Here is a 17,757-nt window from a genome sequence, read left to right as displayed (position 1 = left end):
TCCACCCCTCTAGGTGGTCACAAAGCACCGAGCTGATCTCCCTGTGCTATGTGGCTGCTTCCCACTAGCTACCTATTTTATGTTTGGTAGTGTATATATGTCCATGCCACTGCTGAGACAATGAACTTTTAAGTTATCTAGTTATCATAGATAACTAACTATCATATATCTATATAGCATATAAATATGATATATATATACTATATATATAACATAACTATCATATATTTTAGTTATCTAGTTATCATAGTTTTTAGTTATCATAAACAAGTTACTTCCCCATACACACCCAACGTATCATGGTGAAACAGGGAAAAGATAACCCCCCCAAATCTACAGAAACAGAATATAAATAGCATCAGCACTGCACAGCAGCTCTATCCAGGTCCGTGCTGCTAGGTGTCCCCCCCACCTCCTGAGCAAGGGGAGGTTCCTTGATTAGGACCCAGTTCTCTTCCTCGGGAATGGTTCACTGGTGTCTATTTCTCTACTGCTCTTGGCTCTACCCTCTGAAACATTCTTCCTTTTCCATAAGAAATGGCTTATTTTTGCTTCTAAATAATTTCCTTAGCCTAGTTCTTACTGTAAAAAATCGAGCATCCAGAGGCCTCTTTTTCTTTGAATGGTCTCTGTCTCTTTTAGGTCATACTTTTGTGCTTGTCAGTAAAACCCTCTTAAAAACTTTGTGCATTTCCTAAGAATCCCATAGGGTTCAGGCCCCTGAAACCCACAGCCAGAATTTTTTTTCAAGTCAGACATATCTTTCTCTCCTCTGGGCTGAGCATCAAGCTGCTATGAGACAGTGCCTCAGGGAGTCTTAGAGGCCCTTTTGTCCAGCTGAGAAGTGCTATGAGGCACCACGTTAAATTTTACAAAGGTCTTCACTCTGAGGCCATTTCTTGCTCTAAAAGTCTTGTCCTCCAGCTGAAGAGACTGGAGAGATAAAAGATTTTCTTTTCCAGTCACGTGAGTTCTGGTTCTTCTCTATTTTCTCTAAATAATGCTTATTAACTAGATAATTTATTTTTCAGCTCATCCCTCTTTTGCAGAACCTTATATGCAGCTAGAAACACTCAGTGAACTCTTCCAACATTCTTCTTGGAGATCTTTGCAGCTAACTTCAAAGTTCATTGTGTATCTTTTTTTTTTTTTTTTAAATGTGCCTATTTTATTTATTTTTATTTTATTTTTTGGCTGCATTGGGTCTTCGTTGCTGCGGGTGCACTTTCTCTAGTTGTGGTGAGTGGGGGCTACTCCCCGTTGCAGCGCGCGGGCTTCTCATTGCAGTGGCCTCTCCTGTTGCAGAGCACGGGCTCTAGGCACATGGGCTTCAGCAGTTGCAGCACGCGAGCTCAGCAGTTGTGGCTCGCGGGCTCTAGAGCGCAGGCTCAGTTGCTGTGGCGCACGGGCCTTGTTGCTCCGCAGCATGTGGGATCTTCCCGGACCAGGGCTCGAACCCACGTCCCCTGCATTGGCAGGCGGATTCTTAAACACTGCGCCACCAGGGAAGGCCCCCATTGTGTATCTTTCATGCTGCCACAGACATCACTTTTGCCAGTTGTTTTGCTGCAGCAGAATGTGGGTTGCCTTTTTCCCTGACTGCGGTACAGTTTCCTCATCACCTCTCCAGTCTCCACGAACAGTTTGCATGCTATTTTTCTGGTTTTTGCTAATAGTTATCTCACTACTTTTCACCTGCTGTCTGGTCCCAAAGCTGATACTGAATATTTTAGGTTTTTGTTATGGCAACATGCTACTTCTAGGTACCAATTTCTGTATGTTAGTTTTTGTGGCTTAAGAAACTGCTACAAATCTTAATGGCTTCAACAGCAGTGATTAATTATTTCTCACAATTCTTTCGATTGGCTGATCCATCTTCTGTTGGTGTCTCCTGGCTCATTCATGTAGCTACAGTCAGTCGGTGGGTTAGCTGGGGGCTGGGTTCAGCTGGGATTACTAAAACCCCAGGTCTCAGCCTCCTGCAGGCTAGCCCAGGCTTCTTCATATGGTTGTATCACGGGTCTGTTACAAGAGTAATAAGCTGTTTTGCACAAGTGCTTTTCAAGCCTCTGCTTGCATTATATTTACTAACATCTCATTAGCCAAAGCAAGTTCCAGTCTAATGGCCACACTCCAAATTCAAGAAGTTGAGAAATAGTCTGTACCTCTTGATTGGAGGACATGGAAAGAATGTTGGTTGAAAAATTTTTTTCAACCATTCACAAAGAGTACGTACATATTTGGGGGGGAAAGAATGGGCCACATAGGAAGTCACGTCAAGAAAGTAGGTTATGAATTGATGGTCATCACATCATGGAAATAATCTAACAATTTGATGCTTTCATAGTTATTGTGAAGATTGTTGATGGGTTGGTTATATATCAGTTGTCCAGTACAAAGGCAGGCTCACATTGGACACTCAGTTTGCCACTGACTGAGTTAGTTTTTCTTTCCTTGCTTTACTTAGGTTCGACTCTAGAGTGTTGCTGACCCACTTATAGCTTACCATTGTTAAGTGCTTGGTTTTTATATAATTTCTTGGTCTGATACAACCTGTATGGGGAGAGAGAGGAATGTCAACAGCAGTATATGGAGATGACTGAGGTAAGGTTTGACCTTGTAACCATGAGGAAAGAGAAACATTTCAAAACAAAAGTGCATCATCACACAGTTCAAAGATGTTAGTAATGATAATCTGAGTCACCAATAAATTGTGTCCAATGTTCTCTCTTTAAGGAAGAAATGAAATATGTCAGTGCAGTTTAGAAGAGGATTTCCAACAAAAAGGAGTGAATACTTTTCACATTTGAAGGGAGAAACTTTGGTTAGGTAAAAGTCGCTTACATGAGAAAACCTCATGCACTGATGATGTTGGATAATTGAGATTTTTCTGCAGTCGTGTAAAAAATGTCAGCTGAAAATAATAATTTGTTTCCTTGGAGGATTAAAGAGGAGTAACCAGCCAACAGGATTAGGATCAGTGGCTTATAAGACTTTAAGAGGAAGAGGAACAGAAAAAGAAATGTAAAAATTCTGTGGGATTGTCCTTAGCTAGTATTATGAGTTGGAAAAGAAAAGTCATTAATGATTCTGAAAACTCTATTGACTTCTCTTTTTTAAAAAAATACTCCATAAAAAAATACTTTATATTTTTATGAAATATAAAGTTTAATTAAACTAGACTCAATGATTTATTCCCCATCATCTTTTCTTTCTACGTAGATTTCCTCTGTATTTTCCAGACAAAAGTTTGCTTCATATTCCAAGGCCAAAGCCAAATCAGATGTAAGATACAGCAACAACAACTGTGTTTGTTTGTAAATGCTGATACAGATAACAGTGGAAAAACTCCTATGGATGATTTGACCCTTGAACCTGGAGCGCTCCTCTCTTTACTTTCTCCCTTAGCAAGGCCATCTGCTAGCATTCCCTCAATTGTCAATTCTATGCCCCCGACTGTAAAACTTCTACCTCCAAGTATCAGTGCTTTGGTATTTCAACAGTCTTGGGTCAGTCATAACCATAGTGAATCTTTGTTAGAAGAGAATTATCTGTGACTGCTAATAACTTTGTGGGCTTTTGGACAGTTATGATGAGTGACTACCTGATTGAGTGCTCTAATAACTGAAACATTACAGTGTTGGGGAGACTGATATGAAGAAATTATTGTGGGAGAGAAGGTAATGGTTGTAATAGTGAAAAGATTTTCATGTGTTCATCCAGATCTAGGTTATTAGAAGCTAATAATTGCTCCAAATATAAAACCTCAATTAGGGAATGCTACGATCTGGATGCTTGTGTTCCCCCCAAAATTGATATGTTGAAATCCTAACCCCCAAGGTGATGGTATTGGGAGGTGAGGTCTTTGGGAAGTGACTAGGTCATGAGACCCCATAAAAGAGACCCCAGACAGCTTGCTTGCCACTTCTGCCATGTGAGGTTACAGTGAGAAGAAGGCCATTTATGAACGAGGAAGCAGGCCTTTACCAGACACAGAAACTGACCATGCTGGCACCCTGATTTCAGACTTCCAGCCTCCAGAACTGTGAGAAATAAATTTCTGTTGTTTACAAGCAAATTTCTGTTGCTTATAAGCCGTCTAGTATGTAGTATGTTGTTATAGCAACCCCGTGTCCTCAAGTCCATTCTCTACGTCTGCGTCTTTATTCCTGTCCTGCCCCTAGGTTCCTCAGAACCATTTTTTTTTAGATTCCATATATATGTGTTAGCATACGGTATTTATTTTTCTCTTTCTGACTTGCTTCACTGTGTATGAAAGTCTCTAGGGCCATCCACCTCACTACAAATAACTCAGTTTTGTTTCTTTTTATGACTGAGTAATATTCCATTGTATATATGTGCCACATCTTCTTTATCCATTCATCTGTCGATGAACACTTAGGTTGCTTCCATGTCCTGGCTATTGTAAATAGAGCTGCAAGGAACATTGTGGTACATGACTTTTTTTGAATTATGGTGTTCTCAGGGTATATGCCCAGTAGTGGGATTGCTGGGTCGTATGGGAGTTCTATTTTTAGTTTTTTAAGGAACCTCCATACTGTTCTCCATAGTGGCTGTATCAATTTACATTCCCACCAACAGTGCAAGAGGGTTCCCTTTTCTCCACACCCTCTCCAGCATTTATTGTTTGTAGATTTTTTTGATGCCATTTTGACTGGTGTGAGGTGATACCTCATTATAGTTTTGATTTGAATTTCTCTAATGATTAGTGATGTTGAGCATCCTTTCATGTGTTTGTTGGCAATCTGTATATCTTCTTTGGAGAAATGTCTGTTTAGGTCTTCTGCCCATTTTTGGATTGGGTTGTTTGGGTTTTTTTGCTATTGAGCTGCATGAGCTGCTTGTAAATTTTGGAGATAAATCCTTTGTCAGTTGCTTCATTTGCAAATATTTTCTCCCATTCTGAGGGTTGCCTTTTCATCTTGTTTATGGTTTCCTTTGCTGTGCAAAAGCTTTTAAGTTTCATTAGGTCCCATTTGTTTATTTTTGTTTTTATTTCCATTCCTCTAGGAGGTGGGTCAAAAAAGATCTTGCGGTGATTTATGTCATAGAGTGTTCTGCCTATGTTTTCCTCTAAGAGTTTGATAGTGTCTGGCCTTACACTTAGGTCTTTAATCCATTTTGAGTTTATTTTTGTGTATGGTGTTAGGGAGTGTCCTAATTTCATTCTTTCACATGTAGCTGTCCAGTTTTCCCAGCACCACTTATTGAAGAGGCTGTCTTTTCTCCATTGTATATTCTTGCCTCCTTTATCAAAAATAAGGTGACCATATGTGCGTGGGTTTATCTCTGGGTTTTCTGTCCTGTTCCATTGATCTATATTTCTGTTTTTGTGCCAGTACCATACTGTCTTGATTACTGTAGCTTTGTACTATAGTCTGAAGTCTGGGAGCCTGATTCCTCCAGCTCCGTTTTTCTTTCTCAAGATTGCTTTGGCTATTCGGGGTCTTTTGTGTTTCCATACAAATTGTGAAATTTTTTGTTCTAGTTCTGTGAAAAATGCCATTGGTAATTTGATAGGGATTGCACTGAATCTGTAGATTGCTTTGGGTAGTATAGTCATTTTCACAATGTTGATTCTTCCAATGCATGAACATGATATATCTCTCCATCTGTTTGTATCATCTTTAATTTCTTTCAGCAGTGTCTTATAGTTTTCTGCATACAAGTCTTTTATCTCCTTAGGTAGGTTTATTTCTAGGTATTTTATTCTTTTTTGTTGCAATGGTAAATGGGAGTGTTTCCTTAATTTCTCTTTCAGATTTTTCAGCATTAGTGTATAGGAATGCAAGAGACTTCTGTGCATTAATTTTGTATCCTGCTACTTTACCCAATTCATTAATTACCTCTAGTAGTTTTCTGGTAGTATCTTTAGGATTCTCTATGTATAGTATCATGTCATCTGCAAACAGTGACAGCTTTACTTCTTCTTTTCCAGTTTGGATTCCTTTTATTTCTTTTTCTTCTCTGATTGCTGTGGCTAAAACTTCCAAAACTATGTTGAATAATAGTGGTGAGAGTGGACAACCTTGTCTTGTTCCTGATCTTAGAGGAAATGGTTTCAGTGTTTCACCATTGAGAACAATGTTGGCTGTGGGTTTGTCATATATGGCCTTTATCATGTTGAGGTAAGTTCCCTCTGTGCCTACTTTCTGGAGGGTTTTTATCATAAATGGGTGTTGAATTTTGTCAAAAGCTTTTTCTTCATCTATTGAGATGATCATATGATTTTTCTCCTTCAGTTTGTTAATATGGTTTATCACATTGATTGATTTGCATATATTGAAGAATCCTTGCATTCCTGGAGTAAACCCCACTTGATCATGGTGTATGATCCTTTTAATGTGCTGTTGGATTCTGTTTGCTAGTATTTTGTTGAGGATTTTTGCATCTATGTTCATCAGTGATATTGGCCTGTAGTTTTCTTTCTTTGTGACATCTTTGTCTGGTTTTGGTATCAGGGTGATGGTGGCCTCGTAGAATGAGTTTGGGAGTGTTCCTCCCTCTGCTATATTTTGGAAGAGTTTGAGAAGGATAGGTATTAGCTCTTCTCTAAATGTTTGGTAGAATTCACCTGTGAAGCCGTCTGGTTCTGGGCTTTTGTTTCTTGGAAGATTTTTCATTACAGTCTCAACTTCAGTGCTTGTGATTGGTCTGTTTATATTTTCTATTTCTTCCTGGTTCGGTCTTGGAAAGTTGTGCTTTTCTAAGAATTTGTCCATTTCTTTCAGGTTGTCCATTTTATTGGCATATAGTTGCTTGTAGTAATCTCTCATGATCCTCTGTACTTCTGCAGTATCAGTTGTTACTTATCCTTTTTCATTTCTAATTTTATTGATTTGAGTCTTCCCCCGTTTTTTCTTGATGAATCTGGTTAATGGTTTGTCAGTTTTGTTTATCTTCTCAACGAACCAGCTTTTAGTTTTACTGATTTTTGCTATCATTTCCTTCATTTCTTTTTCATTTATTTCTGATCTGATCTTTATGATTTCTTTCCTTCTGCTAACTTTGGGGTTTTTTGTTCTTCTTTCTCTAATTGCTTTAGGTGTAAGGTTAGGTTGTTTATTTGAGATGTTTCTGGTTTCTTGAAATAGGACTGTATTGCTATAAACTTCCCTCTTAGAACTGCTTTTGCTGCATCCCATAGGTTTTGGGTCATCGTGTTTTCATTGTCATTTGTTTGTAGGTATTTTTTGATTTCCTCTTTGATTTCTTCAGTGAGCTTTTGGTTATTTAGTAGTGTATTGTTTAGCCTCCATGTGTTTGTATTTTTTACTGTAATTGATAGCTAGTCTCATAGCGTTGTTGTCGGAAAAGATACTTGATACAATTTCAATTTTCTTAAATTTACCAAGGCTTGACTTGTAACCCAAGATATGATCTATCCTGGAGAATGTTCCATGAGAACTTGAGAAGAATGTGTATTCTGCTGTTTTTGGATGAAATGTCCTATAAATATCAATTAAGTCCATCTTGTTTAATGTATCATTTAAACCTTGTGTTTCCTTATGTATTTTCATTTTGGATGATCTGTCCATTGGTGAAAGTGGGGTGTGTTAAAGTCCCCTACTATGATTCTCTAACGGTCGATTTCCCCTTTTATGGCTGTTAGCATTTGCCTTATGTATTGAGGTGCTCCTGTGTTGGGTGCATAAATATTTATAATTGTTATAGCTTCTTCTTGGATTGATCCCTTGATCATTATGTAGCGTCCTTCTTTGTCTCTTGTAATAGTCTTTATTTTAAAGTCTATTTTGTCTGATATGAGAATTGCTACTCCAGCTTTCTTTTGATTTCCATTTGCATGGAATATCTTTTTCCATCCTCTCACTTTCAGTCCGTATGTATCCCTAGGTCTGAAGTGGGTCTCTTGTAGACAGCATATATACGGGTCTTGTTTTTGTATCCATTCAGCCAATCTGTGTCTTTTGGTGGGAGCATTTAATCCATTTACATTTAAGGTAATTATCGATATATATGTTCCTATTACCATTCTCTTAATTGTTTTGGGTTTGTTATTGTAGGTCTTTTCCCTCTCTTGTGTTTCCTGCCTAGGGAAGTTCCTTTAGCGTTTGTAAAGCTGGTTTGGTGGTGCTGAATTCTCTTAGCTTTTGCTTGTCTGTAAAGGTTTTAATTTCTCTGTTGAATCTGAATGAGATCCTTGCTGGGCAGAGTAATCTTGGTTGTAGGTTTTTCCCTTTCATCATTTTAAATATGTCTTGCCACTCCCTTCTGGCTTGCAGAGTTTCTGCTGAAAGATCAGCTGTTAACCTTATGTGGATTCCCTTGTATGTTATTTGTTGTTTTTCCCTTGCTGCTTTTAATATTTTTTCTTTGTATTTAATTTTTGATAGTTTGATTAATATGTGTCTTGGCATGTTTCTCCTTGGATTTATCCTGTATGGGACTCTCTGTGCTTCCTGGACTTGACTGACTATTCCCTTTCCCATATTAGGGAAGTTTTCAACTATAATGTCTTCAAATATTTTCTCAGTCCCTTTCTTTTTCTCTTCTTCTTCTGGGACCCCTATAATTCGAATGTTGGTGCATTTAATATTGTCCCAGAGGTCTCTGAGATGTTCCTCAATTCTTTTCATTCTTTTTTCCTTATTCTGCTCTGAAGTAGTTATTTCCACTATTTTATGTTCCAGGTCACTTATCCGTTCTTCTGCCTCAGTTATTCTGCTATTGATTCCTTCTAGAGAACTTTTAATTTCATTTATTGTGTTGTTCATCATTGTTTGTTTGCTCTTTAGTTCTTCTAGGTCCTTGTGAAACGTTTCTTGTATTTTCTCCATTCTATTTCCAAGATTTTGGATCATCTTTACTATCATTATTCTGAATTCTTTTTCAGGTAGACGGCCTATTTCCTCTTCATTTGTTTGGTCTGGTGGGTTTTTACCTTCTTCATCTGCTGTGTGTTTCTCTGTCTTCTCATTTTGCTTAACTTACTGTGTTTGGGGTCTCCTTTTCGCAGGTTGCAGGTTTGTAGTTCCCATTGTTTTTGGTGTCTGCTCCCTGGCTAAGGTTGGTTCAGTGGGTTGTGTAGGCTTCCTGGTGGAGGGGACTAGTGCCTGTGTTCTGGTGGATGAGGCTGGATCTTGTCTTTCTTGTGGGCAGGACCGCGTCCAGTGGTGTGTTTTGGGGTGTCTGTGACCTTATTATGATTTTAGGCAGCCTCTCTGCTAATGGGTGGGGTTGTGTTCCTGTCTTGCTAGTTGTTTGGCATAGGGTGTCCAGCACTGTAGCTTGCTGGTCGTTGAGTGGAGCTGGGTCTTAGCATTGAGATGGTGATCTCTGGGAGAGCTTTCGCCATTTGATATTATGTGGAGCCTGGATGTCTCTCGTGGGCCAATGTCCTGAACTCGGCTCTCCCACCTCAGAGGCGCAGGCCTGACACCCAGCTGGAGCACCAAGACCCTGTCAGCCACATGGTCAGAAGAAAAGAGAGAAAAAAAGAAAGAAAAAAAGAAAATAAAAAGAAATAAAGTTATTAAAATAAAAAAATTTTTTAATTATTAAAAATTAAAAAAAATTAAAAAGTAATTTAAACAAAAAGAAAATAGAAAGGAAGAAGAGGGCAACCAAACCAAAAAACAAATCCATCAATGATAACAAGTGCTAAAAACTATATTAAAAAACAAACAAACAAAAAAAATGGACAGACATAACCCTAGGACAAATGGTAAAAGCAAAGCTATATAGACAAAATCACACAAAGAAGCATACACATACACACTCACAAAAAGAGAACAAGGAAATAAATATATATATCTATATATGAAAGAAAAAGGAAGACAGCAACTAAATCAATAAACAAATCTACCAATGATAATAAACTCTAAATACTAAACTAAGATAAACATAAAACCAGAAACCAGTCACTCGCATACAGTAAACCCCAAGTCTACAGTTGCTCCCAAATTCCACCTCCTCAATTTGGGATGATTCGTTGTCTATTCAGGTATTCCACAGATGCAGGGTACATCAAGTTGATTGTGGAGCTTTAATCCGCTGCTCCTGAGGCTGCTGGGAGAGATTTCCCTTTCTATTCTTTGTTCGCACAGCTCCCGGGGTTCAGCTTTGGATTTGGCCCCGCCTCTGTGTGTAGGTCGCCTGAGGGAGTCTGTTCTTCGCTCAGACAGGACGGGGTTAAAGGAGCAGCTGCTTCGGGGGCTCTGGCTCACTCAGGCTGGGGGAAGGGAGGGGTACGGATGCGGGGCGAGCCTGCAGCAGCAGAGGTTGGTGTGACGTTGCAACAGCCAGAAGCGTGCTGTGCGTTCTCCCGGGGAAGTTGTCCCTGGGTCACAGGACCCTGGCGGTGGCGGGCTGCACAGGCTCCCGGGAGGGGAGGTGTGGATAGTGACCTGTGCTCGCACACAGGCTTCTTGGTGGCTGCAGCAGCAGCCTTAGCGTCTCATGCCCATCTTTGGGGTCTGCGCTGATAGCCGCGGCTCGTGCCCGTCTCTGGAGCTCGTTTAGGCGGCGCTCTGAATCCCCTCTCCTCGCGCACCTGAAACAATGGTCTCTTGCCTCTTCAGCAGGTCCAGACTTTTTCCCAGACTCCCTCCCGGCCAGCTGTGGCGCACTAGCCCCCTTCAGGCTGTGTTCACGCCGCCAACCCCAGTCCTCTGCCTGGGATCCGACCGAAGCGGGAGCCTCAGCTCCCAGCCCCCGCCCGCCCCGGCGGGTGAGCAGACAAGCCTCTCCAGCTGGTGAGTGCTGGTCGGCACCGAGCCTCTGTGCGGGAATCTCTCCGCTTTGCCCTCCGCACCCCTGTGGCTGCGCTCTCCTCCGTGGCTCCGAAGCTTCCCCCCTCCGCTCCCCGCAGTCTCCACCCGCGAAGGGGCTTCCTAGTGTGTGGAGACCTTTCCTCCCTCACGGCTCCCTCCCAGTGGTGCGGGTCCCGTCCCTATTCTTTTGTCTCTGTTTTTTCTTTTTTCTTTTGCCCTACCCAGGTACGTGGGGAGTTTCTTGCCTTTTGGGAGGTCTGAGGTCTTCTGCCAGCGTTCAGTAGGTGTTCTGTAGGAGCTGTTCCACATGTAGGTGTATTTCTGATGTATTTGTGGGGAGGAAGGTGATCTCCGCGTCTTACTCCTCCACCACCTTGAAGGTCTCCCCCATTTTAACCTTTTGGGGAACATTTTTAGAAGCCTCTTGGTTGACTTTCTGTTGTAATTTTCCTAATGTTTCCTCCCTGGCAACCAGGAAACCTTCTAGATCAGTGGGACCAACTCATTCGGGGCTGGGCTGGGCCAGGAAAGGTAGGCTGGAAGGCAAGGTAAAGGCTACTTTCTTGTCTACACCTCCATAGAGAATCTTGAGTTCCCCACACCCTTCCTCTCTCCTTACCAGATTATGGACTTGAGCCTTCAAGTGAGCTTAGACCTTCACCTGATTTAGGACCCATGGCTTCATGTTGTTAGGTCTTGAGAAGGAATGACTGCCTCTGAATATATTCTTCCAAGGCCATTTTCTATATGATTGCAGTGCACTTTGCTCTTCATATTATGAATGAAATGATTCCCCCAAATAGCTTTTTCAGGGCTTTAGGAGAGTAATACAGAACCTGGGACTTGTCTAGGACTAGTGAGAGACCAACAAGCAGGCTCCTAATGTTCTGGTGTGTGGTGCTGCCCCTTAACCACCCCTGACCTCCCATGATAGCGCCTCCTAAGCCTTCCTTGCATCAATCACCATTTCTTGCCTTGTTCATCAGAATTGATCCATTCTCTGTCCTATCCACTTGTTTCAGAGTAGAATATATTGGATACTAACATAAGCAGATAAATACAGCTCAACTTGATGCTAGCCAACTAATGTACTTTCCCCATGTCATATAAGGTGGTAACCTGATTGCAATGCATGCACCTTAAAGAAGGACTTTAAAAAGTTAGTCCTTTACGTATATACACTACCAAATGTAAAATCGATAGCTAGTGGGAAGCAGCCGCATAGCACAGGGAGATCAGCTCGGTGCTTTGTGACCCCCTAGAGGGGTGGGATAGGGAGGGTGGGAGGGAGATGCAAAAGGGAGGGGATATGGGGATATATGTACGCGTATAGCTGATTCACTTTGTTATACGGCAGAAACTAACACACCATTGTAAAGCAATTATACTGCAATAAAGATGTTAAAAAAATAATGCAATAAATGTAATATTTCACTTTCACATTTTTCAGTAAAAAAAGAAGTTAGTCCTTTAAACAAATACTTCTAGTTTTCTGGGGCTTCATTTAATTAATAAATCTACATGGACATTATAAAAATGTTGGAAAATACAGGAAAGCACAAGGAAGGAATTAAAACGATTTATAATTCCACAACTTGAAGAAAACTATGTTTTGATGTGTATTATTCAAGTCTTTATTTCCGGATGTATGCATGGTAGCACTGCTCATTCTCTTCCCTTTACATAGTTTTTCTACCCAAAATGGTATTTACACTTTTCATCCCATTATAGCCTTCTAAACTCTGTGATTATGTGGCAGTCAATACCTCATTTTTGCGCCTTTAAATCATTTTTGAATTTCTGTGAAAACTGTGGTGATGAAAATATTTACAGCAGTGAGCTTCACATACCCCTGCATATATCCTTAGAATAAATGTACTTAAGACAAAACAAATACACATTTTCAAAGCTTTTATACATATTAGTAAACTGCCCTCAAAAAGGTTCTATCAATTTGCCCTCCTATAAGCATTTTTTTCAGCGTTCACAGAATTCTCTTTTAAATCATTATCTAAAAAAACTCCTGCCAGCTTAGGGGGAAAAAAGAAATCTCAGTGGTTTAATTTGCATTTCCTTGTTTTGATAGTGAAGTCCCTCATGCTCACCTTTATACACCTGCTGGAGATAGTTGACTGTAGTGGTTAAGTGGGGCTACTCTAGAGGCGGACTCTTCACTTACCAGGGACCTTGGGTACGTTCCTTAACCTCCTTAAACTCACTTACCAACTCTGATAATAGCAACACCTACTTCATGAAGTCCGTATGAAGATTAAAGAGGGTAGCACATGAAAAGGGCCTAGAACATGTTTACTGGCATTACAGTAAGTACCTGATACATATTAACTATCCCTGTGTTCGCTGGCATTTATAGTTCTTCTTATATGAATTGCCTTTTCATCGTCTTTGTTTGGGCAAGTGGTTTTTTGTTTTGGGGACGCAGGAGTTTTTAATATTGATACATTAATTACGTTAACCCATTATCTGCCATATATTGAAATCCCCCCCCCCAACTTGTGGTTTGTCTTTAAATTTTGTTCAAAATGAGGAAATATTTGGATATCAGGCAGTTCAGTCCAGGGAGGGCACAGTTTTGGTCCACCTGGGTCTTTTTTCTGCCTCTCAGTTGTGCTTCTAGGAGTCACCTTCTCCATCACTGAGAAAGTCCGGTATTGATTTTTGTCACTAGAAAGCAGAAATGGCATTTTAAGCAGGATAACTTGTATTAAAAATCACCACTATGGAATTAAACCTTGCTTAATTTATGTAAATAATGACCATGGCAGACAAGAACCCGTGGTTAGTATTTCACCATTTTCCATTTATCACTAAATCCAACTTGTCAGCATTCCATTAGTGGGGCGGTAAAATTAATTACTTCAACTTGAGAGAAGCTTCTAATTTGAGAGCAAGATCCCTGATAGATTGAGTAGCCATTAAATGTTGCTATTGACATTTTCCCTCTCTATTCTGCAAATTATATAGTAGAAAGAAATCTTTCTAGCCACAAAATCTTATATAAAAGGGCAAAATGTTTATTATTTTGGCATCTATACACGCTATTAAAAATGAAAGTTTTTTACTTCACTGGAAAAAATATGGACATAGAGAACACTGTTGTGCCTTGCTAAGCAGGGAACTGATCAGAACCACTCTTATAAAAACACGGAAATGCTGTTTGAGCTGCCAACTTGTTTCAAGAAGCCATTGAAAATGGGCAAATATTGCTGCTCTGTGATGGATAAATGGGAGTTATATTACTGCTACTAGGGCTGTGTACGATTGAAATTTTCCATATAAAACTTTTTTTAAAAAGTTTTGTTAATGATACACCACTAGGGACCTCGGGAAAAGCTGAACATCTTTCACTTCTGATTCTTCATCTGGCTTGTGCTATGTGATTCCCACCTGGATAAATATCTTCTTTCTGCTCACCTCTCCTACTTATTAAAATCACATAAAACACTTAACTATTTCTCTATCTCTTTTACTCTTAATATCTTCCAGTAGAATATATTTTGGGGTTTTTCCCCCAAATATTTTTAAGCACTGAGTATCAAACAGACATTCAAACTGCAGTATGTACGGGTGATATTAGGCAGAAGAGCAAGGAGATTTCAACTTCCAAATTTTATACTTCCTTTTTAGATTTTTGTCTTTGTTCATTTTGTTGTTGTTTTACTTGAAGCATGTTTTATTATAACATTTTAAGGTAAAAAATTAAACCATGATTTCTATCATTAAAAAAATATTCTTATGATGTACAGGATGCTCACCAGTGCTGAAATAAACACAGGATAGACAACACTTAAGAGTTGGCCCCAAAGCCTTGTAAATTGACTGGCCTTAATTAACAATCATTATCCTTGCAAGTCTTTTCTTCTTATTTTTCTTTTCTCTGGTGTGCTTTGATTTGCGATTATTGGAGAACTGTAAAGCAAGAAAAAGAGATGGATTCCCAATGCAATCTAAAATTTGAAATTGCTGATTGAGTTCCAGGCACCTCCGCTATTGCACTGAGACACTACAAGCTATAAAATACAAGTGTGTTCGTGACTCTCAGTCACGTTAGTCCTTTACTCATAAGCAAAATGTTCTGAAACATTTAGCTCCTTTAGTGCATTTCTTACCTACACCCAGGAGTAAAGCATTGGGAGTGCTGAGCAGTGAGCAGGTGGTTTCTTTATTTCAATCTTTAATTCCCTCAGTGCAAATATCTGACTCTTGATAAATTAAATTCTGAGGAATTTAACCTCAGTATCTCTATTTACAGGCATAATGAAGGACCGGCTAGTAGAATTTGTGGAGTTAACCAAGCGGTATGAACAGCAGTTCCCACACAAGGACAATGAATTTGACTCGCCCCCCGAGGATATCGTGTTCGAGACGGACCACATCCTGGAATCCTTGTACCGAGACATCCAGGACCTTCAGGAGGAAAACCAGCAGCTGACTGCCGACGTGAAGCGGCTGGGAAAGCAGAACACCCGCTTCCTCACGTCCATGCGGCGCCTCAGCAGCATCAAGCGCGACACCAACTCGATCGCCAAGGACATCAAGGCCCGGGGCGAGAGCATCCACCGCAAGCTGAGCGCCATGAAGGCGCTGAGCGAGGACGCCGAGGCCCAGCACGGCGCGCACTCGGTCGTGGCGCGCATCGCGCGCGCACATTACAGCGCTCTCACCCGCCCCTTCCAGGCCGCCATGCACGAGTACAACCAGGCCGAGATGAAGCAGCGCGAAAACTGCAAGATCCGCATCCAGCGCCAGCTGGAGATCATGGGCAAGGACGTGTCGGGCGACCAGATCGAGGACATGTTCGAACAAGGCAAGTGGGACGTGTTCTCTGAGAACCTGCTGGCTGACGTGAAGGGCGCGCGGGCGGCCCTCAACGAGATCGAGAGCCGCCACCGCGAGATGCTGCGGCTGGAGAGCCGCATCCGCGACCTGCACGACCTCTTCCTGCAGATGGCCATGCTGGTGGAGCAGCAGGCGGACACCCTGGACGTCATCGAGCTCAACGTGCAGAAGACCCTCGACTACACCGGCCAGGCCAAGGTGCAGGTGAGCAAGGCCGTGCGGTACAAGAAGAAGAACCCCTGCCGGACCGTCTGCTGCTTCTGCTGCCCCTGCCTCAACTAGCAGGCGGGCTCGGGCCGCCACACCCCATCCCCGACCAGAATGGGCCGGGAAGCACGCTGGGAAAGATTTTGAGGCTGTCTGCTTTGGGGTGAGTTGCCCTAATCCCTAGGGACCTCAGTCTTCAGAAAAGGAAAAAACTCGAGGTCCAAGAATTGCAGTCCAGCTCGTACTTGGAACGAGAGTTGATCCCACCCGCTGTTTCATCTGTAAGGACAGATGCCTACTGAAGTTTTGTGAGGTCATTATATGGCACATAGCACCCTTGCCTCTTAAAGGAAGACAAATAAGGAACTGACGTGGTAGCGTACTCTCCGGTAGATGTCCAAGGCATGTTTGTACATGGACCTCTAGGAGAAAGTCAGTTCTGCATCGGCTCACAGTATGAACTCGTTATCAAGGCTTCATTTACCCTATCCTGAAAGTACCTCTGTTGTGTTCATTTTCGAGTGAACCGATCTTGGGAAAAACTGCACATCTTCCATTTCTGATTCTTCATCTGGTTTATGCTATGTGATTCCCACCTGGATGTATATCTTCTTTCTGCTCACCTCCTCTACTTATTAAAATCACATTTAACACTTACTATTATCTCCTTACCTCTTTACTTTTAATATCTTCCATCAGAATGTATCTTGGGAGTTTTTTTTCCAAAGATTTTTAAGCACTGAGTATTGAACAAGCACTCAAATTGAAGTATGTTTGTCACATTATATATATTTTTCATAAATAAAAATAATTTAAAATTTATCTTTGTACTTGATTATTACAAACGCACATATATGTAAATGTAAACTACCAATATTTACTAATGCACGTACATAATGACCAGTTGGTTTAACTTTACTTTTGTAAATATGGTATATAAATATCGATGAAACATTTTTACTGGTTGTTGGTGTTGGTTTGCTTGTTATGAGTTCATCTCACTCCCATCTGCATCTCCATAGTCCAGTTTGGGTCAAAACTTTATTTTGAACAACTCTGTGTTGGTTACTATGGTAAAGAACAGGTGTCAAATTCTGAAAATGCATACAGAACTAGAAATATTAAAAAACGGTCTTAGAAATAATTACTTTTGTTTTACTGTGGCCCATTCTTTTCATGCATGGAAATGTAGTAATTTAAAATAAAATAATTCTGGTTTTCATGTTAGTTTAATAAACATTACATTATAAACATCCTGTTTATGCATTTGTGTGTTGACCATTTAAATCTTAGTCTACGTTTTCAATTAATCTTTTAAAAAATTCTTCTACTACCTGCTTGAGGCTTCAACAACTGGATGGAACTCTGAATAGGGGGGGATGAAAAATAATTCATGTGGGGTATGTTGCCTTCTCTCCTGAGTTATTTATAATAGTTTAGCAAAATCATCATGTTTTGGAGATTTGGTTTCATTTGCAAGCTTTGTAATGCCCTTACCTGCACTTACCATGTTTCCTGTCTTTCTTTTAAGGCAACTCTTAACTCTTTCTACTTATTTATTAATAAAAGAGAGAGTTTATTCAGTGGTCATTATTCTCGGGTCCTTCAGACAGTGAACTTTTAAAAGGGGTAAAAAGAAGAGTATGTGAACTCTTTGGAGCTCACTGACTAATCTGCTTATGACCATGACGTCTAGCCCTGATCCTAATTTTAATTTCATGGTTAAATATGAGAATCGTGGAAACCAAGTCCCACTGGGCTCTTCTCAGATTTCTCCCAAGTCTTTCTCAGCTAACTCCAGGGATAGGTTTCACCTATGACCTAATTAACTTTCTCTAAAAAAAAAAGTCTTCACACAGCTCCATTGCTATGTCTTTCATGGTAGGGAAGAGATATTGGAAATACAGGCCACCAGCTAGTTTCCATAAGAGAGAATAGT

General features: G+C 40.6%; 1 protein-coding gene across 4 annotated transcripts in view; it reads left to right on the top strand.

Moving 5' to 3' along the window:
• Positions 1-16,989, top strand: part of STX11 (syntaxin 11) — a 36,634-nt gene extending 19,645 nt beyond the window's left edge. For 2 of the 4 annotated variants that reach the window (XM_068550951.1, XM_068550955.1), the window contains exon 2: positions 15,025-16,989. In XM_068550951.1, the coding sequence (XP_068407052.1) occupies positions 15,030-15,893 (864 nt within the window). In that variant the 5' untranslated portion in view covers positions 15,025-15,029 and the 3' untranslated portion in view covers positions 15,894-16,989. Of the gene's footprint in view, positions 1-10,593; positions 10,737-12,924; positions 12,946-15,024 lie in introns of those variants that run through there. The other 2 variants (XM_068550952.1, XM_068550954.1) reach the window with 2 other exon arrangements.
• Positions 16,990-17,757: the final 768 nt, after the last annotated feature.

The sequence above is a fragment of the Eschrichtius robustus genome, chromosome 9, assembly GCF_028021215.1.
Source record: "Eschrichtius robustus isolate mEscRob2 chromosome 9, mEscRob2.pri, whole genome shotgun sequence".
NCBI classification, from domain to species: Eukaryota; Metazoa; Chordata; class Mammalia; order Artiodactyla; family Eschrichtiidae; genus Eschrichtius; species Eschrichtius robustus.
Note: the sequence above shows the minus strand (reverse complement) of the source record. Positions and strands in the feature narration are given on the sequence as shown.